This window comes from Schistocerca gregaria, chromosome 6 (assembly GCF_023897955.1).
Source record: "Schistocerca gregaria isolate iqSchGreg1 chromosome 6, iqSchGreg1.2, whole genome shotgun sequence".
In the NCBI taxonomy this organism is placed as follows: domain Eukaryota; kingdom Metazoa; phylum Arthropoda; class Insecta; order Orthoptera; family Acrididae; genus Schistocerca; species Schistocerca gregaria.
This window is the reverse complement of record NC_064925.1, coordinates 177,805,885-177,830,589: the sequence shown is the minus strand read 5'-3', so window position 1 is coordinate 177,830,589 and position 24,705 is coordinate 177,805,885. Positions and strand designations below refer to the sequence as shown.

Sequence of the window (24,705 nt, the reverse complement as noted above, 5' to 3'; positions counted from 1 at the left end):
TGCTAGTTTTTGGATTAGGAAAACAAGCTGTATTCACTTTACATGTATAGCTGGGGAGAAACAAGCACGGCTCTGGAAGGAAACAATACTGATATAATTTTTAGGTGTTTATTCACAATCACCAAACCAGGTGTTTATTGGTTTTCCATTTCCATTCCAAACAGATTATTTAAATATAACGGTAATGAAGAAACATAAATTTACAAATATGTTGACAGTGGTGTTTCCATTCAATCTGAATGAATTACTTCTATATTAGGCAAGTACTACTTGCCACTAAATTAGTTGAGTATCGTACAACATGATATCACTAACCAATGACAGCAATCTCAGTCATTAAATGGCAATTGTTTTGGGAGAAATAATGTCTATCACTGAGGTGAGAAGATATGGTGTTATATATTATGTAGTTGCATAAGTTAGTAGCATTTTTGTTTTGCACATTGGTATTCCGGTTGCTTCAGGGTTTCTTTAATGATTGTTGTTTTTTATTTGTAGTTCACTGTTGCTATTTGAGTTTACAGATTGCCATTTTGTCATTTGGAGATAGTGATTAGATCCGTGCATGCTAGGATATAGAGTGCTGAGTGGAGAGAGCTGAACATTTCCAACATATTCTTCAGTTTGAGTTCAGTTAAGTGGTAACAGCAGTGGAGATGGCACAAACATTTGCACTACATGTGAGGATAATGCCACTGGACAGAGCACAGCAGGAAAGTGGTTTTCTTGTTCTAAGGAGGATCATTTTGACATTAGTGACTCTCCATGTTCAGGAAGACCTCCAGAGTTCTAAGAAGATCATTTAAACAAATTAATTCACAATGGTCCACATCAGTGTACTTGAGAGCTGATGAACTGTGATCATTCCAAGGGGAATGTCAAAAATTGTATGGGTACACACTCCGTCTTCAGGCCACAAGTGGCCCAATGGGACCATCTGACCACCGTGTCATCCTCAGCTGAGGATGCAGATAGGAGGGGTGTGTGGTCAGCACATCACTCTCCCGGTCGTTATGATGGTTTTCTTTGACCGGAGATGCTACTACTCAGTCGAGTAACTCCTCAATTGGCATCACAAGGCTATGTGACACCTGGCGGTGTATGGGTACTGTATGCTAAAAGCCAACATCACAAAAATCAACAGGTGATCTCTACTTGCTTGTCATCAATTGGCTCATGACAAAAACACCAACAATTCCTATCCTCTATCGGTACTGGTGACAAGAAATAGTGTCTTTATGCTAACATAAGGAAAAGAGAGGAGTAGGTGAGCCAAAACTGTGCAGCTGCTCCTGGTACAAAGACCTATGTTCATACACGAAAACCAATGTTATGCATCTGGTGGAACAGCGATTGTGAGCTGTACTACAAATTGCTTCCCCAAGGTGTAAACATCACTGATGACATTTACTGTCAACAACTGAAATGTTTTGCAGATGCAAACCTAGAGCAATGACCAAGAAGACTGTGTGAAGTGATGCTACTCCATGATAATGTCTGCCAGCTTTCTGACAGACTGACAAAAAACACTGTACAAGAGTTGGGTTGGGAAGTCAGTCTGCACCTTCCTTGTTCACCTGACCTTGTGCCCTCATATTTTCACCTTTTCCACACTCTATTGAGCGATCTTCAAGGAACTTGCTTTCCAGATGAAAATGCACTCTGAACATGGCTCAAGGAGATCTTTGGCTGGAAACCAATAGTGAAGGAGAATATATTACGGATAATTAAAGTCTCTGTTATGTGTATCTGTTGTGTTTATTAAACTTGTGGGAAAATGCTACGAACTTTTGCATCAGTCTAATAGATTCATTCATTCATACAAAGCAAATGAGTTGAAGGGAAAGATAAATTACTGAGTACACAGATCAAGAGAAACACATGGAAAGATTTGAAATGGCACATTTACGTGCAGTGATTATTTTGTCTCTGTCTACTTCCAATGCAACAAGTGGTCTTCGGGAATTATTACCTCTATCTCATGTTAACATTTTTCAGTTGTGTGCATTAAAAATTTTACATTATACAGTTGATTAACGATTAAGATCTCAACCACCAACATTTTCCCTACTGAGGTGATTGGTCCACTTGGAGCTGCAATGGGGAGCTAACAACCACCAACTTCCCCAGCCCTGACAAGACACAGCCTACTCATATGTAATCTTAAACTCATCTGCTAATAAATAATGACACAGAAGTGTACTGTTATGCTGGGCATATGTAATAACATTTGGAAAAACAGCAGAAGAAGGAAAGAAGGAAGATTTGTGTTTCATATCCCATGGATAATGAGGTGATTAGGGATGGGGCACAATCTCACTTTTTACAATGGTGGGGAGGAAACCTGGGCATTTTTTTTAAGAAATTATCCTAGCATTTACCCAAATCAATTTTGAAAAATTAAAATATGAATGACTGAATAGGCATTTGAACCTCTACTCTTACTGAAGGCATCCAGCTTCGTATTACTGCCCTCAACAGAAGAACAGCGTAAGGAATCATCCCAAAATTACCTTAGATGATTTAGAAAGACCACAAAAAACACAAATCAGATTGGCTGGAGGGTTCCTTCAACCCAGAGCTTCCTTGTAGCTCACTGGCCTGGTGCAGGTCTTTGAATTGGATGCCATTTTTGTGACTTGCGTGGTGCTAACCTGCCCCATCTACCCAACTGGGGAATGGGGACCTACAGTTTAGTGCTCATTATTTAAAACTGCACCCTCTAACACTTATGAATACACAGTTCATAATTAGTGCAACTTCATTCACAGGAATAAACTGAATATACACAGTTACTCAGATATCACTACAGCAGTACAGAAGTGGTATTAAAGCTGTCAGATAAAACATCAAAGAGTCTAAATCTGTGTGTAAGTTCTTCATAGAAGCTCTTCCTCTGTTGTTGATGAGTAACTCTGTTTCCTTTTGCATTATTATGTGTGCCAGTTTGTTTGCCTCAAATAGATGTCATGGGTTGTGATCAAATTACAGCCTCTGGTAAGTTTACTATTCAAGTGCAAATCTGAATAGAGGGGGGGGGGGGGGGGGGGGGGGGGGGAGGGGGGGAGTCATCAAATTCCCAGGATGCATGCACAAAAATGAAAACTGCACACTCCATATTCTGTTACTCTTAAGATACATCATATTTTGATGTCACCCACTACCCTATATATGACATCATCTGCATTATATTCCATATCTTTACTATCTTGTGTCACTGTGTACAGGTTTTTTAATTATATTTCGTTTTCATTGCTAAACCAATACTGCAGACATATATAGCACTTCGTAAATTTTAATTTTTTTCTTTGAATGATATTCTGGAGCACAATAGGGTTTTTGGTTACATAACTAAGCACAAAGCAGACAGCAGGTGAAACTGAGAAAATTCAGACAATTTATGAAAGAATTTCTAGTCAATTAAACCCTTGTAGCAGTTTATCCAGTTTATTAACTCACTCTTCACAGTAAAGATATTGTTATTAAATAAGACTTTATAATGTAGTGCTGGGACAATGTACACATACTCTAGAGTTCTAAAGAAGAATTTGTTCAAACACTAGCAATGTTCTCAGACTTGTTTATGAACCTGTCGATGACTCAATGCCTTAATTATTTGGTGAGCTGTTACCATTACTCCTTAAATTATTTATTTTCTATCAAGGACTTTCCATTACCATACTCTGTACTAGTGACATTCATATGTAACAAGAACTGCATTGATGCACTAGATGTTTCAACAGTCAGGAAAATACACTACTGGCCATTAAAATTGCTACACCACAAAGATGACGTGCTACAGACGCAAAATTTAATCGACAGGAAGAAGATGCTGTGATATGCAAACGATTAACTTTTCAGAGCATTCACACAAGGTTGGCGTTGGTGGTGACACCTACAACATGCTGACATAAGGAAAGTTTGCAACCGATTTCTCATACACAAACAGCAGTTGGCCAGGGTTGCCTGGTGAAACATTGTTGTGATGCTTCGTGTAAGGAGGAGAAAAGCGTACCATCACATTTCCGACTTTGATAAAGGTCGGATTGTAGTCTATCGTGATTGTGGTTTATCATATCATGACATTGCTGCTAGCGTTGGTCGAGATCCAATGACTATTTGCAGAATATGGAATCGGTGGGTTCAGGAGGGTAATATGGAACGCCGTGCTGGATCCCAATGGCCTCGTATCACTATCAATCAAGATGACATGCATCTTATTTGCATGGTTGTAACAGATTGTGCAGCCACGTCTCTGATCCCTGAGTCAAGAGATGGGGACGTTTGCAAGACAACAACCATCTGCACGATAATTCGACAAAGTTTGCAGCAGCATAGACTATCCGCTCGGAGACCATAGCTGTGGTTACCCCCGATGCTGCATCATAGACAAGAGCACCTGGGTGCACGAATGGCAAAACGTCATTTTTTCAGATGAATCCAGGTTCTATTGACAGCATCTTGATGGTCGTATCCATGTTTGGCGATATCGCGGTGAACGCACATTGGAAGCATGTATTCGTAATTGCCATACTGGCGTAGCACCCGGCATGATGGTGTGGGGTGCCATTGGTTACATGTCTTGGTTACCTTTTGTTCACATTGGCGACACTTTGAACAGTGGACGTTACATTTCAGATGTGTAACGACCTGTGACTCTATCCTTCATTCGATCCCTGTGAAACCATACATTTCAGCAGGATAATGCATGACCACATGTTGCAGGTCCTGTACGGGCCCTTCTGGATACAGAAAATGTTCAACTGCTGTCCTGGCCAGCACATTCTCCAGATCTCTCACCAATTGAAAACGTCTGGTCAATGGTGGCCGAGCAACTGGCTCGTCACAATACGCCAGTCACTACTCTTGATGAACTGTGGTATCGTGTTGAAGCTGCATGGGCAGCTGTACCTGTACACACCATCGAAGCTCTGTTTGACTCAATGCCCAGGTGTATCAAGGCCGTTATTACGGCCAGAGGTGGTTGTTCTGGGTACTGATTTCTCAGGATCTATGCACCCAAACTGCATGAAAATGTAATCACATGTCACTTCTAGTATAATATATTTTTCCAATGAATACCAGTTTATCATCTGCAATTCTTCTTGGTGTAGCAATTTTATAGGCCAGTAGTGCAAATAAATGTTTTCTGCCCAGAAGTCGACTGCTACGTTAGGTATCCTAGCTTTTTCTTTGTAGGTTCTTCAACACTGGGACAACTATTAATTCACACAGGCATTTCATATAGTACTGATAAACTGAACTGTGATTCTAGGTCATAATGAAACATAACTTGGTCACACGCCTGTACATTTTCATGATACTATTCAGTGTAGTCTGCACAGTTACCTCTTAGTATAAGTATCAAAAATGGTCAAGGAAAATACCTTCACTGACAAGTACCATTGTTTGTTATGTATGTTATTCAGTTTATGGAATGAGAGGGAAAACTAACAATGGTTTTGAAGGAGAAAGTGACAGAATGTGATAAACACTGTGCAAAAATAGGAATTTATTTATTTTATTTCATTTTATTTTTTATTTATTTAAATGTTTTTGGGTGGGGGGGGGGGGGGGAGGGGATGGGTGGGGGGGATGTGTGGACATGCTATCAAGTGAAGAGGGAAACTCAGGAAAAAGAGAAGTACTCACAAGGACTATTGCATTGGTGACAGCAATAATTTTTGCTACTGAATAGGTTTGTGCTACGTATAGTATACAGTATTAGAAACTATTAACTCTACTGAAAGTTTACAATATTTTATATTTATACTGTAATTAAAAATCAACAAAGAAGATACCAGGAAATATTATCTAACCCTTTGAGTGCCTTGGATGTGTTAACATGCACCACTGCTACTGTCCCCAAGTGCTCTGGACATTTTTATGTCCACCTTTTGTCCTCCCATCAGCTGCTCTAGGCATGTATATGTGCACCCCGTTGCCACACCCTTTGTCTCCCTACATGTTAACGCGGCTGCCTGCTTGGGTCTCTGTGTGCTCCAGATGAGTAAACGCACAAGGCACTTAGCATCCACATAGACCAGCCAAGTAGCTAAATTTCTGCCCTGAGCACTCAGCAGCTTTCCATCATTCGGCCTTTGTGGACTTGCTGCTGTAATCTTATTCACGTAGCTGATTTCATCTTCATTTTTTTCTGAGAAAATGGCGCATTACTGTGGTTGAACAGAGGAAGAAATCTTGAAAATGATGAAAGGCAATTATACCTGGTGCTTGGCATCACATGATAAAAAAACAAACTGAAGTAAAGTATCAGATGCCTCCATATAAAGATCACTGCATAAGTGTTGCTAGAGAGACTAGTAGGCAAACTGATATCATTACATGTAGTTGTCATGAATTCTAAAGGTTTTATATAAACAAAAGGTCTCAGTGGAAACTAAAATAATCAATCCATTTAGTTACTTAGCGATTACATCTTTTGGTTCATAACAACAAACAGGTTTCAATTAAAGGAGAGTATCCCACACAAGGTATTATAAGTATTAATGTGTGCAATACCACAGTATTCTCTTCTGACAAGACATAAAATGCTGTCGAAAGAGATACATCACTCCAACAAAAAGAAAATATGTCTACAACTCAATAGATAAAAGGCTTTCATTGCATTGTTTTGAATTGTTTGTTAAATACAAAGGTTATTACAACCACATGACTGCCATTGCATATGGACAGAACACTGGCAGAAATGCACACAACACTCCCATGGATAGTTTTCTTAGAGTGAAGTGATAAGTATTTAATTAGTGGCCTGCCACTCAACTGTGTCACTGACAATTCATGAATTAAATCAACAAATGAGGAGTGAAGAAGTTATTACTGTGGTTCCCAAAGACTGCCGATGTATTAGAGCACTAACACTAATAGATTCAACCTTTCCTTGAGTTACTACAGTTATGAATATATGTAGGGCAGCAGATTTATGGAAGAGTAACTATGAAAGAATTCTAAGTTACTGAGATGAATCCTATGTGATTCATTGCTTTTGTCATAGGCTTCTACCATCCTACTAAAAATTCCAGAAAAGATAAAATTCTTAGGTGCAAAACAGTATTGACACACAAGTGTGTTTGGCTATGGAGTGTTTCATTTCCAGAGGAGTTTTAAAGTGAGAAACTTAAGTTCATTTTTTCCCTTTCTTTTTTGAGTCTTCGGTGTTCTAACTGGTTTCATGAAACCTACCACAAATTCTTCTCCTGTGTGAACCTCTTCATCTCACAGTAGCACTGGCAACCTATGTCCTCAATTATTTTCTGTATGTATTCCATCCTCTGACTTCCTCTACAGTTTTTACCCTCTACAGTTCCTTCTGATACCATGGAAGTCATCTTGTGACATATTAACAGATGTCCTGCTGCTCTGTCCTCCTTCTTGTTGGTGTTTTTCATATATTCCTTTCCTTGCCAATCTTCCCATATATCCCAGCATCTTCCAAGTGTACCTCCTCCTCTTGTGATTCTTGAAAAGTGTTCACTATGACTGTTCACAATAACTCTCTCTCTCTGTCTCTCAACTCAACTGTGTCACTGACAATTCATGAATTGAATCAACAAATGAGGAGTGAAAAAGTTATTACTGTGGTTACTATGAATTCATAACAAATCCTACTCTGGTTATACCATTTTCTGCTGCTGTTGATATTACCCCTATTTTCTGCTGCTGTTGATATTACCCTGTACTTGCCTGACCAGAAACCCTGTCTTCTTTCCATTTCACTTCACTGACCCCCACTATATCTAGACTGAACCTTAATATTTCCATTTTCAGATTTCCTAGTTTCCCTACCACATTCAAATTTCTGCGATTCCATGCCCTATTTCATAGAACAGTCTTTTTCTCAAGGTCACATTCCCCTTGACAGTCCCCTCCTGGAAATGTAAATGGGGGCTAGTCTGGAATCTTTTGCCACTGGAGATATCATCATGACACTTCTTCAATTATTGTCATATGTCCTGTAAATACACATTATGTGTCTTTACAGCAGGGGTTTCCATTGCTGCCTGCTTCCTCATGCCACTATCACTGTTGATTCTTCTGCTCTCAGGGGCAGTTTCCCACTCTAAGGGCAAGAGAGTGCCCTGAGCCTCTGTCCGTTCCTACAAACTCTTTGACAAGGCCGTTTGCTGAATGAGGGGTGACTACTTATGCCAGAAGTCATTGGCCACCATTGCTGATGATTTTTATTCAATATTTAAATGGTGGCAGGATTGGAACCGAGGACCAAAAAGATGCTACCCCTAGACTGTGCACTCAAGCAGATAGTCTTTCTTTCCTTTAAAATGTATTTTTCTGAACTCAAGTAGATAGTCTTCCTCTCCTTTAAAATTCATTTTTCTTTTCTTTCTACATCCATGGCATCAGGGCAACCTGTAATATTTATTATTAATAGAGTAACTGTATTTATTTTGTATTGATGGGGGTGGGGGAAGGCAAAACTTGTAACAGCAGTTAAAGTTGTCATGCCCAGCAGTCCAGGAATATGCAGCACTGGGGAAATAGACCTTGTGGTAAATCCAGTATTTAGGTAGTGGTCAGCACATGGTCTCCCAGGTGATGACAAAGCTATGCTCTCCATGGAGTGTAGCAAGCCCGTTTGTAGCAGGCAAAGGGTTAAAGTATGACAAGCTAGATGAGTGACAACGTGCACAGGAACAGAAATATTTGTGAAGTGGACATATTAAATTAGATTTTAACCAAGTGATTTGGCAATGGACTTCTACTCAGGAGGACAGGAGTTTGATTCCCTGTCTGTCCATGGGGTAGATGAATGGAAAAAGGAGGTGGGTTGGGACAGAAGAGCACAATAAAGCATAGTAAAGGGTGGCTAAGGTCTGAGAGGAAGAGACTGCAGGAGAACAAGGCAGGAATGTGACACTGGTGAGCTCACAGTCCTCCTGGCCTCAGTCTCTTTCAGCTCCTGTCCCACACCCAACCCACCCCTGTCTCTCTTCTCATGGCCCTCCCCTCCCCCACCTTCCCACTTCACTCATTCCACACTTACACAGTCTTCTTCATGGCCCCTGTTCTAGCTCCCCCTCCCATTAACTTCACTGTGTGCCACATGTAACTCCCCACCAGGTCCAGCTCACTAGTACCACATTTCCAGCCTGTTCCCTTACTACCTTTCCCTTTCATATCCTCATCCCAGTTGAGCTATAATGCGAGGTACCATGTAATCAACCAAAGTAACACTATGTGAAAGCTTAGCGACATTTTCAGTCCTGTTTATGGGCTACTGACTGCTCATGCCTCTGCTTTATGGAGAGTTTTCTTGTTTAATCCTTCTAGTACTTATATGTGATGTAGATTCACAACAAAGGAATTTGACAGTTATATGGTTAATTTCATATGGAGTATAAAATTAAGTGTTTTCAAGTAAAGTGTTCACAAATCTCAAACTGTGGAAATTAATAACTTTAGGAGTAAAGGGACCATTCACCAACAAACAGAAACATTGAGCTGTAGACAGTTTCATACAAAACAGAGATAGAATGCTTGCTGGCTTGTGGCAAATACAGGGATTCCTCTGAAGGAGAGCAAGTTTTCTCTCTCTTTTTCATGTGTGCTTGTTGACAATTCAATGCTTCTGCTTTTCGGGAAATGGTCTCCTTTACTCGCAAATATTTACATTCTACCAGAATTTTCCTACAAAAAAATTTAATAACTATGATTATCAGTAAAATTACAGAGATTTTCCAGCAACATTTCTGCAATCTCATTTGTTGTAAGTGCATAAATTAAAAAGGGACACTCAGTTTCATTAATTGGATTTCTTCTCTGAGAGTAGGTTCTTTGTGTATCTGTTTATTGTGTGTCACTGTTTTCCTTTCCTGTTTGCAGTATATGAAACCTCATTTTTTGAAAAAAGACAGAAAAACCATTTAAATAGCAATGACCATCTTCAGGTCTGTGTCATAACTTGTCCTAAAATAAAAAGTCATAATGGTATCATCACAAAATATATACAAAATCAGTATATCCATACCACACATATTTAAAATATGATGTAAACTAGGCCACAGTTCTGGCAGTCATACTGCCTCTATTCCTACTGGCCACGACCAGCAGTGATAGAGGCAGCATGACTCTGCCAGAGCTGTGGCTTGCTATGCTATGCTGATTTAGTGTATATTTTGTGGCAATTCCACTATACCTTTATTATTTTAGAACAAGTTAAAAAACAGATCTGAAGATGGTGATTGCTGGCTGAAACTGGTAGTCTAATGACCAAAGGTTTTGTGATCATTGGCAGAAATAAAAGAAACTCATTCTGCACTTTCTGGATCACTGTTTAGACCCACAACTATGTTGCAACTTGTGAAAAACATTTAACTGTTGGTTGAGAGTATTTTCTATTAGTGAAATACAAGGGCATAACATCTGTAATTAGGACACTGCTTCTATTTTGACATATAATTTTTATAGACACAACGTTGACAGCAATAAAAGCAATTCTTGTACAAGTGGCTAGGTTTTCAGTACCAACACTAAAATAACGATAAGGTAGTTCTTTTGAATGAAAGAATTAAATTTAATTTGAGTAACAATATACACACCTGTTTCACTGCTGGCGTCTAGTCGTTGGCCAGCTAAACTACGAAGAAAATTGTCAACAGCAACATCAACATCAATATCCATATCTTGGTCATTTTCAGTTTCCTGCACAGAGTCCTGTTGCTGTTCACGATCACACAGAGATAATTCAATTGCAAGTTCTAACTGATGCTGATCTTCACGATTCCCTGGAATAAAATAATACATTTAGGTGGATCATTTAAAAATAACATGTAACACTACAGTAGTTTCAGTATTTGATTACTATTGTATGTCATCTGGATACAAATCAGCTAGTTAACTTCCAACCATGCAATGCAATGATTATACACTAACATAAGTGAAAATGGCAACACCAATGATAATTGTGGCTGAAATGAAATTTATATCAAGCAAGGCACGTAAGACAATACAAAAATGATTAAAAATACAGATATATCCATGATCTCTGTCTTTGGGAATTTAGTATTGGGTGAAGCCCTCAGGCTCTGCAATTAGAGAGCATCCTGTAATGGAATCAAAGAAGGCCTAGTACTGGAAAATCTTCTTCCCCATAATTTGTGAGTTCACAAACCATCAAAAATGTTTCTTACAAGAGAGTGACAAAAAAGTTTCAACGAACTATACTCCAATTGTGTTTGGTGTGGAACACATCACACAAAAGTGCAGACTAGGAAGTAGTTCTATTACTAGTTCTTCAAGGAAGGCTTTCAAATCTTTCACTGTCATGGCTTGGCATTTCCTTGTTTAAGTATTGTTTATTGTTACTGTTTCACATTGTAATAACTCTATGCTGTCTAGTGAAACTAATTTAGATAGAATTCTGCCAAGATAGGGCATTCATGTTAAGTAAAGCTATGTGGACTCTTCTGAGAAAGCCTCTGCAAGAGTTAATATAGCTACTCTTTGCATACTCATTCCCATAGAATATGTGAAACTGGTGCACATGCTAATTTATAGCCTGATATAAGCAATGTGGTGATGCTACAAAGCTCAGTGATGGTGATTTGTATGCATATGATAGCATGAAGGAGGGGCAGTGCTACAGGCTTAATAACTTCCCTCATGAAGCAGCTGTTCAGACTACCTTAAGTGCCTAGGGGTCAAGATAACATACTGTATGCAGTGGCCTACCAGATCATGAAGGCAGGTACTGATAGGTGTGAATATTACTGAACCACCAGTTTAGTACATCATTGTTGTAAAATACAGGGTGTCCACAATGAGACTCCAACATTTTAATATCCTATATCATTCTCATTTCAGATGGTGGACCTGTGAATCCTGAAGGGGCCGACAGAGCAACTCAACAAGTTTGTGGTGTGCAAATTTGATATGCCAAGTGCCCATAGTGGAGCTGCAATCAATTGTTTTAGCAAAATGGAGGATAGGAAGGATCATGCACAAGTGGTCTGGTGATATGCATAGACAAAATCGGAGAGCCAAGTGCAAAGAAACTTTCGCCGAGTTTACAACAAAGCACCGCCATCATTCAAGATGATAAAGAAGTGGTGTGATCAGTTTTTGGCTGAAATGAGAAAGATATAGGATATTAAAATATTGGAGTCTCATTGTGGACACTCTGTATTTTGCAACAATGATGTACTAAACTGATTGTTCAGTAATATTCACACCTATCAGCACCGCCAGGCCTCAACCTCTGCTAATTTCAAGTTGCCGCCGCTCATATCTCACCTGTCTTTCAACAACATCTTTGCCTCTGTACTTCTGCCTCGACTGACATCTCTGCCCAAACTCTTTGCCTTTACAAATGTCTGCTTGTGCCTATGTATGTGCGGATGGATATGTGCGTGTGTGCGCAAGTGTATACCTGTCCTTTTTTCCCCTTAAGGTAAGTCTTTCTGCTCCCGGGACTGGAATGACTCCATACCCTCTCCCTTAAAACCCACATCCTTTCGTCTTTCCCTCTCCTTCCCTCTTTCCTGAAGAAGCAACCATTGGTTGCGAATGCTTTAATTTTGTGTGTATGTTTGTGTTTGTTTGTGTATCTATCGACCTGCCAGCACTTTTGTTTGGTAAGTCACATCAACTTTGTTTATATATTAATGTACATGACGATTTCAGTTCCACTTTCGTGTAAGCATGACGCGCGATTTGTAGTGCCAGCACTGCAACTGGTAGGCATGCCTTGCCCCCCCCCCCCCCCCAATGGCTCCACTCCCCTCGCCAGCCAATGGTTGCTTCCTCCTCTCCCTGCACTCCCCCCACAACTCTACCGTCTTCCAGTTAACACACTGTAAACAGTTGAGATGTCACGCTCATCAGAAGCAGTTTGCTGTTATAAAGTATAGTCTTCATCCTATAGTATTTGACACATTTTGCTGTTTATCAGCTCTTACCAATCGAAAGTTCAAAAATTTAACCAAAGACTAAAAATAATGGAAAATTCCTGGAATTGTAGAAAATTCCTGTGGGTTTTTTTTTTTTTTGTGGTTTTCTCACAGATAAAAAGATTCACGGTTGTCCCAGAGTGTGTACACCCTATTAAAATTAGCTACAGGCCTGAGGGTAGGCTTTGGATAGGATTTAAACTCCTTTTGAGATTGAGAGTTTTGGTAGAAAGGTTAGTAACAGTGTTTTGGGTTTGTTTGGGTTCTGGATTTTTTGGAATATTGGTGTGAAGTTTTGGAGGATACTGTAAATTGAAGAAGTCAGCTAGGCAGGGTCTGAGTGCTATGAGGGGTTCGTGAGGTTCACCATGGTAGCAACAGTGGTACTACAATGCAGGAGCAGGACGTCAGTAGGTTAGACAATTTATGGAGACAGTGTCTGTAATGCTCTTCCCTGTGCAGTATTCCAAGGGTTTCACTTCTGAAGATGTGGTGTATGTAGTAATAGAATCTTTCAGAGGGAGCAGAGGTGGTTCTGGGATGCCTGTGTCATGGAGAGATGTTTCTGCAGTACCATGTTTGTGAGGGATAGGGACTGGAGGAATCTGAAAAGAAAGTTCATTACACAAAAAAAAAAAAAAAAAAAAAAAAAAAAAAAAAAAAAAAAAAAAAAATTTGCAAGGGAAATGGTAAAATGAGTTGGGAAATGGATGACTGAAAGTGTTAGGTGGTTGTAAGGCGAGTTGATAGCAGTGTGTAAGTTTGGGGATGGAAATAATGGGAGAAATTGTGCTGAGGGCAATGGGAAAGTTTTGCGATGTGAGGATATTTGATTCCACATAAGTCCACGTAAGGAAAAAACACACTGGATGCAGTAAATAACTTTATTAAAAAGATAAGCAAACCACTGGATGAGAGGAGTAAAATTGCAGGTATCTTTTATGATCTCAAAAAAGCATATAACTCCATGAACCACAATTTGCTTATCTACAATTCAGAAATATACGAGACTAAGGACAATGCTCTAAATTGGCTAACATCATACCTACACAACAGAAAACAGAGGTTAACTATCACCTCAGATGCAGTGAATTGTTATTCTAACTTGAGTACAGTATCACAAGGTGTGCCTCAATGCTCCATTTTGGGACCAGTCCTGTTCCTTTCCTACATAAATGATTTAATCATAAATATAAATTCCCCATTAGTTCTGTTTGCAGATGATACTTGTGTTTTAATTGAATATGACAATGCAGAAAAAATTCCGAGCTCCATCATAAGCACACTGGATACCTTAGAAAACTGGTTCCAGTTAAATGGACTGAAGCTGAACATTTCAGAAACCCATACGGTATATTTCAAAACCAAACATTCAAAATGAGTGAAACTTAAAACACACCATAACAATCAATCTATGAAAGGAGATCCTGCACCAGGAGATCCTGGGTTCGAGCCCCAGTCATGGCACACATTTTCAACTGTCCCTCTTGATGTATATCAATGCCTGTATGCAGCTAAGGGTATTCATTTCATTGTATTGATTTAATTGTAATTTTTAAAAAAAAATTAGATACCAGCAAATTCAACAATGTACTCACTCTGAAGATAACATGGTAATTTGCAGACAGTTCATTGGAACTGGCAGTCATATGTGCATGAGGTGTGCTTGCTTGTGTGAATGAATGCCATGTGTCTCTCTTTTTCTGACAAAGGTTGAGGCCCAAAACATATGTCTAAGTGCCTTTTAATTATGCCTGTCTGCAACTTGTTATCTTTATGGTAATTAGCAGTCTCTCTTTTCCTACACTGTTGATTTACTACCTGGAGTATCCGTTGTTAGATACAAGAGAAATCATCTTAAAGATAGATGACATCATGCCAAAGAAAATACAATTCTGTTTTAGAGAATGAGTGAACAGACTATCCAACACACTTACTATGACATGCAGGGTATGTTTGAGACTGGATCCATGGTTATTTGTAAGACTTTCCATAAAAGTCTCCATCATGAGAACATTTGGAGTTAGTTGATCCCACACTATTTAACTCAGGAACAGTATACACAGAATTTGGTGTTCAGTAAACAAATGCTCGATAGGTTGAATTTTAACAGATTAAAACTGATTTTCAAAATTTAAACTGGTAACAGATAATTAATTTACCCATTTACCTTAGAGGTATGGCAATTACGCTTTTAGATCTTCTTATCCAATTAACTCAGCTATGACAGGCAAAGGACTAGAATGACCTATCTTTGCTGAAAGTAAACATAGTAGGTTTACACTTTTCAAAGGTAGAGTTGCAAGCACTGACTGGTGTGTGGAGTATGTGTCTCCAAGTTTTTAGAAAACTGGAGTAGTGGCCAACAATGGGCCTGCATGGGATCTCCGTACACCATATGACCAGTATTTCTTGAGAACCAAATTCTCAAACATAAACTTTATAGCCCATATTTGGCTCTAAATCATTTTTTCTCTTCCACAACAGAAGGGAAATTATCGTACGGTAGAACATTGTACTCTCGTGAGGAGAACACAGCAAATGTCATAACCCAATTTCCCTCAAACTTTGCTCAGTAGAAGGAGAGTCAAGACAATCAAACATGAGTCTCACCTTATTTAAAAATAATCAACTGTTTTGCAAAATTGATGATCAATGTTTTTGATTAATACAGATGCTTCCCAGGGTGTGCTAATCTCAGCCAAAATGGTATGGCGATTGAACTTTTAGATCTTCTTATCCAATGAATTCAGCTATGACAGGCAAAGGACTAGAATGATCTATTTTTTCTGAAAGTAAACATTATGGCCTCTCAGTTCTGTACCCAAGTTCAAAATGCAATATTGTTTTTATTTTATTTATTTATTTATGTATTTTGAAAATTGTAGTTTCCCGTATGCATAGAAGTATGCTACACAAATGTCTCTTATCAAGTTCAGAGTTACAAGGGCATTATATTAATTGTAAATTTATAACTGTGTTTGACAATATGTGTCATATATTTACTATTTAATACATAAGTGTACAGTATTTTCTGGAATTTCAAGATTTTTAAATTCTCATGTTCTTATGTTTCATTCTTATATAAATTCATATATTCATTTATCTAAAAACAAAGATTCCAAGACTTACCAAGCGGGAAAGTGCCGGCAGAGAGGCACAATGAACAAAACACACAAACACACACACAGAATTACTAGCTTTCGCAACCGATGGTTGCTTCTTCAGGAAGGAGAGGGAAAGATGAAAGGAAGTGGGTTTTAAGGGAGAGGGTAAGGAGTCAAGGAGTCATTCCAATCCCGGGAGCGGAAAGACTTCCCTTGGGGGGAAAAAAGGACAGGTTTACACTCGTACACACACACACACACATATCCATCCGCACATACACAGACACAAGCAGACATATTTAAAGGCAAAGAGTAAGGGCAGAGATGTCAGTCGAGGCAGAAGTACAGAGACAAAGAGGTTTTGAAAGACAGGTGAGGTATGAGTGGCGGCAACTTGAAATTAGCGGAGGTTGAGGCCTGGCGGATATCGAGAAGAGAGGATATACTGAAGAGCGAGTTCCCATCTCCGGAGTTCGAATAGGTTGGTGTTGGTGGGAAGTATCCAGATAACTCGGACGGTGTAACACTGTGCCAAGATGTGCTGGCCGTGCACCAAGGCATGTTTAGCCACAGGGTGATCCTCATTACCAACAAACACTGTCTGCCTGTGTCCATTCATGCGAATGGACAGTTTGTTGCTGGTCATTCCCACATAGAAAGCGTCACAGTGCAGGCAGGTCAGTTGGTAAATCACGTGGGTGCTTTCTTACGTGGCTCTCCCTTTGATCTTGTACACCTTCCGGGTTACAGGACTGGAGTAGGTGGTGGTGGGAGGGTGCATAGGACAGGTTTTACACCGGGGGCAGTTGCAAAGGTAGGAACCAGAGGATAGGGAAGGTGTTTTGGGGATTTCGTAGGGATGAACCAAGAGGTTACGAAGGTTAGGTGGACGGTGGAAAGACACTCTTGGTGGAGTGGGGAGGATTTCATGAAGGATGGATCTCATTTCGGGGCAGGATTTTAGGAAGTCGTATCCCTGCTGGAGAGCCACATTCAAGGTCTGATCCAGTCCCGGGAAGTATTCTGTCACAAGTGGGGCACTTTTGGGGTTCTTCTGTGAGAGGTTCTGGGTTTGAGGGGATGAGGAAGTGGCTCTGGTTATCTGCTTCTGTACCAGGTCGGGAGGGTAGTTGCAGGATGCGCAAGCTGTTTTCAGGTTGTTGGTGTAATGGTCGAGGGATTCAGGACTGGAGCAGATTCGTTTGCCACGAAGGCCTAGGCTGTAGGGAAGGGACCATTTCATATGGTATGGGTGGCAGCTGTCATAATGGAGGTACTGTTGCTTGTTGGTGGGTTTGATGTGGACGGATGTGTGAAGCTGGCCATTGGACAGTTGGAGGTCAACGTCTAGGAAAGTGGCATGGGATTTGGAGTAGGACCAGGTGAATCTGATGGAACCAAAGGAGTTGAGGTTGGAGAGGAAATTCTGGAGTTGTTCTTCACTGTGAGTCCAGATCATGAAGATGTCATCAATAAATCTGTACCAAACTTTGGGTTGGCAGGCTTGGGTAACCAAGAAGGCTTCCTCTACGCGACCCATAAATAGGTTGGCATACGAGGGGGCCATCCTGGTACCCATGGCTGTTCCCTTTAATTGTTGGTATGTCTGGCCTTCAAAAGTGAATAAGTTGTGGGTCAGGATGAAGCTGGCTAAGGTGACAAGGAAAGAGGTTTTAGGTAGGGTGGCCGGTGATCGCCGTGAAAGGAAGTGCTCCATTGCAGCGAGGCCCTGGACGTGCGGGATATTCGTGTATAGGGAAGTGGCATAAATGGTTACAAGGATGGTTTCTGGGGGTAACAGACTGGGTACGGATTCCAGGCGTTCGAGAAAGTTGTTGGTGTCTTTGATGAAGGATGGGAGACTGCATGTAATGGGTTGAAGGTGTTGATCTACATAGGCAGAGATACGTTCTGTGGGGGCTTGGTAACCAGCTACAATGGGGCGGCCAGGATGTTTGGGTTTGTGAATTTTAGGAAGTAGGTAGAAGGTAGGAGTGCGAGGTGTCGGTGGGATCAGGAGTTTGATGGAGTCAGGTGAAAGGTTTTGTAGGGAGCCTAAGGTTCTGAGGATTCCTTGAAGCTCCACCTGGACATCAGGAATGGGATTACCTGGGCAAACTTTGTATGTAGAGTTGTCTGAAAGCTGACGCAGACCCTCAGCCACATACTCCCGACGATCAAGTACCACGGTCGTGGAACCCTTGTCAGCCGGAAGAATGATGATGGATCAGTCGGCTTTCAGATCACGGATAGCCTGGGCTTCGGCTGTGGTGATGTTGGGAGTAGGATTAAGGTTTTTCAAGAAAGATTGAGAGGCAAGGCTGGAAGTGAGAAATTCCTGGAAGGTTTGGAGAGGGTGATTTTGAGGAAGAGGAGGTGGGTCCCGCTCTGATGGATGACGGAATTGTTGCAGGCAGGGTTCAATTTGGATAGTGTCTTGGGGAGTTGGATCATTAGAAGTGGGATCAGGATTATTTTTCTTTGTGGCAAAGTGATATTTCCAGCAGAGACTACGAGTGTAGGACAGTAAATCTTTGACAAGGGCAGTTTGGTTGAACCTGGGGGTGGGGCTGAAGGTGAGGCCTTTGGATAGGACAGAGGTTTCGGATTGGGAGAGGGGTTTGGAGGAAAGGTTAACTAATGAATTGGGGTGTTGTGGTTCCAGATTGTGTTGACTAGAGTTTTGAGGTGTTGGGGGGAGTGGAGCTGGAAGTGGGAGATTGAGTAGATGGGAGAGACTGGGTCTGTGTGCAATGAGAGGAGGTTGAGGTTTGTTGGGAAGGTTGTGGAGGGTGAGTGACCTGAATCCCTCGACCATTACACCAACAACCTGAAAACAGCTTTCGCATCCTGCAACTACCCTCCCGACCTGGTACAGAAGCAGATAACCAGAGCCACTTCCTCATCCCCTCAAACCCAGAACCTCTCACAGAAGAACCCCAAAAGTGCCCCACTTGTGACAGAATACTTCCCGGGACTGGATCAGACCTTGAATGTGGCTCTCCAGCAGGGATACGACTTCCTAAATTCCTGCCCCGAAATGAGATCCATCCTTCATGAAATCCTTCCCACTCCACCAAGAGTGTCTTTCTGCCGTCCACCTAACCTTCGTAACCTCTTGGTTCATCCCTACGAAATCCCCAAACCACCTTCCCTACCCTCTGGTTCCTACCCTTGCAACCGCCCCCGGTGTAAAACCTGTCCTATGCACCCTCCCACCACCACCTACTCCAGTCCTGTAACCCGGAAGGTGTATACGATCAAAGGGAGAGCCATGTGTGAAAGCACCCACGTGTTTTACCAACTGACCTGCCTGCACTGTGACGCTTTCTATGTGGGAATGACCAGCAACAAACTGTCCATTCGCATGAATGGACACAAGCAGACAGTGTTTGTTGGTAATGAGGATCACCCTGTGGCTAAATATTCCTTGGTGCACGGCCAGCACATCTTGGCACAGTGTTACACCGTCCGAGTTATCTGGATACTTCCCACCAACACCAACCTATTCAAACTCCGGAGATGGGAACTCGCTCTTCAGTATATCCTCTCTTCTCGATATCCACCATGCCTCAACCTCCGCTAATTTCAAGTTGCCGCCACTCATACCTCACCTGCCTTTCAACAACCTCTTTGTCTCTGTACTTCCGCCTCGACTGACATCTCTGCCCTTACTCTTTGCCTTTAAATATGTCTGCTTGTGTCTGTGTATGTGCGGATGGATATGTGTGTGTGTGTGTGTGTGTGTGCGAGTGTACACCTGTCCTTTTTTTTCCCCATAAGGGAAGTCTTTCCACTCCCGGGATTGGAAAGACGAAAGGATGTGGGTTTTAAGGGAGAGGGGGGGAAAAAAAGGACAGGTGTACACTCGTACACACACACACGCACATATCCATCCGCACATACACAGACACAAGCAGACGTTTGTAAAGACAAAGAGTTTGGGCAGAGATGTCAGTCAAGGCGGAAGTACAGAGGCAAAGAAGTTGTTGAAAGACAGGTGAGGTATGAGCGGCAGCAACTTGAAATTAGCGGAGGTTGAGGCCTGGTGGATATAGAGAAGGGAGGATATACTGAAGGGCAAGTTCCCATCTCCGGAGTTCTGATAGGTTGGTGTTAGTAGGGAGTATCCAGATAACTCGGACGGTGTAACACTGTGCCAACATGCCCTGGTGCACGGCCAGCACATCTTAATGTCATTAATGTCATCAACACTACTGAAGGTTTCATGCTTTGGCAATAATTCCACAGCAAATCACAGATCATGGATCACTTTACCGAAAAGTGGTGCTTGCAGGTGATGAACTACAGGAATTTCACCAAAAACATTTTTCAACAGTTTCCTCACTCATCTACTGCTTTTTTTTAAATTCATCCATCCAAGTAGACTAATAGAACAACATTAATTCAATATTTACTGGAAAACATTTGTGTAGTAATCTTCTATGGACATTGGTGGATAAATGAAAAATAAAAGTAATAATCCGGTTTTGACCATGGAGTGCGAAAGAGTGAAGCTGCAATGTTAGCCACTGCACCAAAGCTTTGCTTGAAAAATTTATCTGCTAAAAGGCGCATACAGTAACTTGAAAACTTTGACAGTCATTTTGTCAAAAATGGTAGAGTATCTACATTTAAGGTGAGACGTGTTCACTTGTTATGACTCATCTTACACTGAGCGAAGTTTCTGGGAAATTAAATTATGGCTCTTTATGTGTTCTCCTCATCAAAAAATGCCTACCTGCAACCCCTATTCCAATAACTACCAGTCCCCAAAGAACACATATCCTGCAACTTGCCCTAAGTGGTGTGAGTCGATGCATAAAGTGTGCATAAAGTTTGAAGAAGGGCACTATGAGAACAGGTGAAGGTAAGTATTCTGAAAAGGAGAAGTTTGCATTACCTTCTCTAAACTTTCAAAATTACTCAGATAATAATAGCTACAAACTGAATGGAGCTTGAACTGATTTGGTTAGGAAACAGGACTGCAGTATACCTGATCTTGATGGTTCTCCAGTATCAGCTTCTTCACGCTGTCTCTTCTTGAACTCATCTTCAATCATCTGTAACCGTGACATTTCCAGGGCAATGACCAGGTCAACATTGTAATCAGCTGGGCCATTCACCACAGTAGCAGTAGCCAAGTGAGAACAGCGCCAGCTGCAGTACGCATGCAGCTCTCCTGTGCGAGGGTTACGAGCACGAGGATGGGGGCAGCCTATTCGTTCACATTTGCCCAGCAATGTCACTGTTGGAGAATCCTGAAATTTGACAAAGTTCTTAATAAAACATACTGGTTCAGCAAGAAATTAGAAAACATAAATACTTCTATCCTTACATGCATCCCCCCTGCCCCCCACCATCTCTCTCTCTCTCTCTCTCTCTCTCTCTCTCTCTCTCTCTCTCTCTCTCTCTCTCTCTCTCTCACACACACACACACACACACACACACACACACACACACAAACACACACACACACACACACACACACACAACACATATAGATATATACACACACCAAAAAGTTCTTTGCATGCGATAGAGATACTTGAGTTTTGGTCAAATACTATGATTTTTGGAAAGTATAACACTTCACATGGAACACTGATGTTTTAGGGCCACACACTTAAACACTTGTTTATGGTATTGATAATATTAAATTATAAGCTGCAGAAAGCACTTCATTTTAAGACGTTTAACCTCAATTAATATACAAGATGTTAGATTCATCATTAAAGGATTATTTCTTTATGTTTATGAGTGTTTAGAGCAATAAAAAATCTTTCAGACTATTGAGCTGTGGCACGATTCACAATACCATACTCATTGTTCATTGACTTAAAGATAAGTAAACTTGGTGGCATTACAACAACTCCAATAAGTTGTGTCCACCACTTTCTACGCAAAGTTTTGTGTGTGACAGCTTGCTCCTCAAAGAGTACCGCACAATCAAGCATTAATGAAGATGAAATTCAAATGAATTTTGCTAAGACTCTTCTCTGTTTAACACAATTCCAGTGAGGCTTTCCAATGGTTCATGTCAGTAGGTGATACGTGTACTCATCGTTGCATGCTGGTGATGAAACAGAAATAAACGTAGCAAGTGACAAGTGTGAAAATGTATTAAAGAAATAAAAAATGATTCCATCTGTAGGAAAAGTAATGGTTAAATGACAATATTAAGAAAAGGATAGATTGCTACTCACATGAGATGTAGACAGACTCAACAAAAAGACTGCTAAACATGTGAGCTTATGGGGGAAAGGTTTTCTTTTAAAGTAGACATCACACACACTCATTCACGCAAGCACAACTTACACACAGGTGACACTGCTCTGGCTACTGAGTTGTCATTTGTGTGTGAGTTGTGCTTGTGTGAATGTGTGTTGTATACTTTAGAAGAAGGCCTTTTAGCCAAAAGCTGACATGTTTGGCAGTCTTTTTGTTGTGCCTGTCTGTGAGTCAACATCTGATTTATATGGTAAGTAGCAATCTATCCTTTCCATAATATTATCATTATTCCTGCCTGGATTTTCCATTGATTAAAAGTAATAGTACTATTTGCTAAGATTCAATAAAACTGTGCCTATAGGGTACTTCCACAACTGCAAACCCATCACTGATTAGTATTCTGTTTCACTATTGGACAAACTGAAAGATATCATTCAGGCTTGAACTCAACATTTTACAGTGGAGTCTTTCATATGTAATGCTTGCCTTGAAACCTGAAACCTTCCAGTTTCTCATTCCATTTTGATTAGTCCATAGTTTGGGCACTACATCTGTTGTATTATTGTGATTCCTTTAGTTGATTCGCGACTCCATGGAGTGTCCTGTGGACCACGACCAGATAATGGATATACTTGGAAGGAGAGACAGCATTGGTCGTATTTTGTTGTTTTATTAACCTCAAAATCGATTTTCTGTCACTTAGTGACCATCCTCAGTGCCGCAATATACAATTTACATTGGTAGGCACTGCTGTCAACAAACTTAGAGTGATCACATAAACATGTGATCGCTCTAAGCTTGTTGACAGCAGTGCCTACCAATGTTAATAAAACAACAAAATACGACCAACGCTGTCACTCCTTCCAAGATTCCTTTAGTTCTACTACTCATTATATTCTGATTAGCTTATTAGCAGATTTGGCCATTTTGTATTGATGGATTTTGAGCCCATGTGCCTGGATATGACAATGCTTGTCTAAGTGTTGCCCATGGGGAAGTCAAAATAGACAGCAAACACACACACACACACACACACACACACACACACACACACACACACACACAAATGCAACTCATACATGCATATCTGTGATAATGTGTGTGTGTGTGTGTGTGTGTGTGTGTGTGTGTGTGTGTGTATGTGTGTGTGTGTGTGTGTGTGTGTGTGTGTGGCACGATTCACAATACCATACTCATTGTTCATTGACTTAAAGATAAGTAAACTTGGTGGCATTACAACAACTCCAATAAGTTGTGTCCACCACTTTCTACGCAAAGTTTTGTGTGTGACAGCTTGCTCCTCAAAGAGTACCGCACAATCAAGCATTAATGAAGATGAAATTCAAATGAATTTTGCTAAGACTCTTCTCTGTTTAACACAATTCCAGTGAGGCTTTCCAATGGTTCATGTCAGTAGGTGATACGTGTACTCATCGTTGCATGCTGGTGATGAAACAGAAATAAACGTAGCAAGTGACAAGTGTGAAAATGTATTAAAGAAATAAAAAATGATTCCATCTGTAGGAAAAGTAATGGTTAAATGACAATATTAAGAAAAGGATAGATTGCTACTCACATGAGATGTAGACAGACTCAACAAAAAGACTGCTAAACATGTGAGCTTATGGGGGAAAGGTTTTCTTTTAAAGTAGACATCACACACACTCATTCACGCAAGCACAACTTACACACAGGTGACACTGCTCTGGCTACTGAGTTGTCATTTGTGTGTGAGTTGTGCTTGTGTGAATGTGTGTTGTATACTTTAGAAGAAGGCCTTTTAGCCAAAAGCTGACATGTTTGGCAGTCTTTTTGTTGTGCCTGTCTGTGAGTCAACATCTGATTTATATGGTAAGTAGCAATCTATCCTTTCCATAATATTATCATTATTCCTGCCTGGATTTTCCATTGATTAAAAGTAATAGTACTATTTGCTAAGATTCAATAAAACTGTGCCTATAGGGTACTTCCACAACTGCAAACCCATCACTGATTAGTATTCTGTTTCACTATTGGACAAACTGAAAGATATCATTCAGGCTTGAACTCAACATTTTACAGTGGAGTCTTTCATATGTAATGCTTGCCTTGAAACCTGAAACCTTCCAGTTTCTCATTCCATTTTGATTAGTCCATAGTTTGGGCACTACATCTGTTGTATTATTGTGATTCCTTTAGTTGATTCGCGACTCCATGGAGTGTCCTGTGGACCACGACCAGATAATGGATATACTTGGAAGGAGAGACAGCATTGGTCGTATTTTGTTGTTTTATTAACCTCAAAATCGATTTTCTGTCACTTAGTGACCATCCTCAGTGCCGCAATATACAATTTACATTGGTAGGCACTGCTGTCAACAAACTTAGAGTGATCACATAAACATGTGATCGCTCTAAGCTTGTTGACAGCAGTGCCTACCAATGTTAATAAAACAACAAA

At 40.6% G+C, this 24,705-nt stretch overlaps 1 protein-coding gene across 8 annotated transcripts in view; it reads right to left on the bottom strand.

The window, feature by feature from the left end:
* LOC126278680 (ankyrin repeat and IBR domain-containing protein 1-like) overlaps positions 1-24,705 on the bottom strand; it is a 579,195-nt gene that overhangs the window by 63,262 nt on the left and 491,228 nt on the right. For all 8 annotated transcript variants that reach the window (XM_049978928.1, XM_049978932.1, XM_049978933.1 and 5 more), the window contains 2 exons: positions 21,030-21,294; positions 10,578-10,763 (listed from right to left, as the gene is read on the bottom strand). In XM_049978928.1, coding sequence (XP_049834885.1) covers positions 10,578-10,763; positions 21,030-21,294 — 451 coding nt within the window. The remainder of the gene's footprint in view (positions 1-10,577; positions 10,764-21,029; positions 21,295-24,705) is intronic.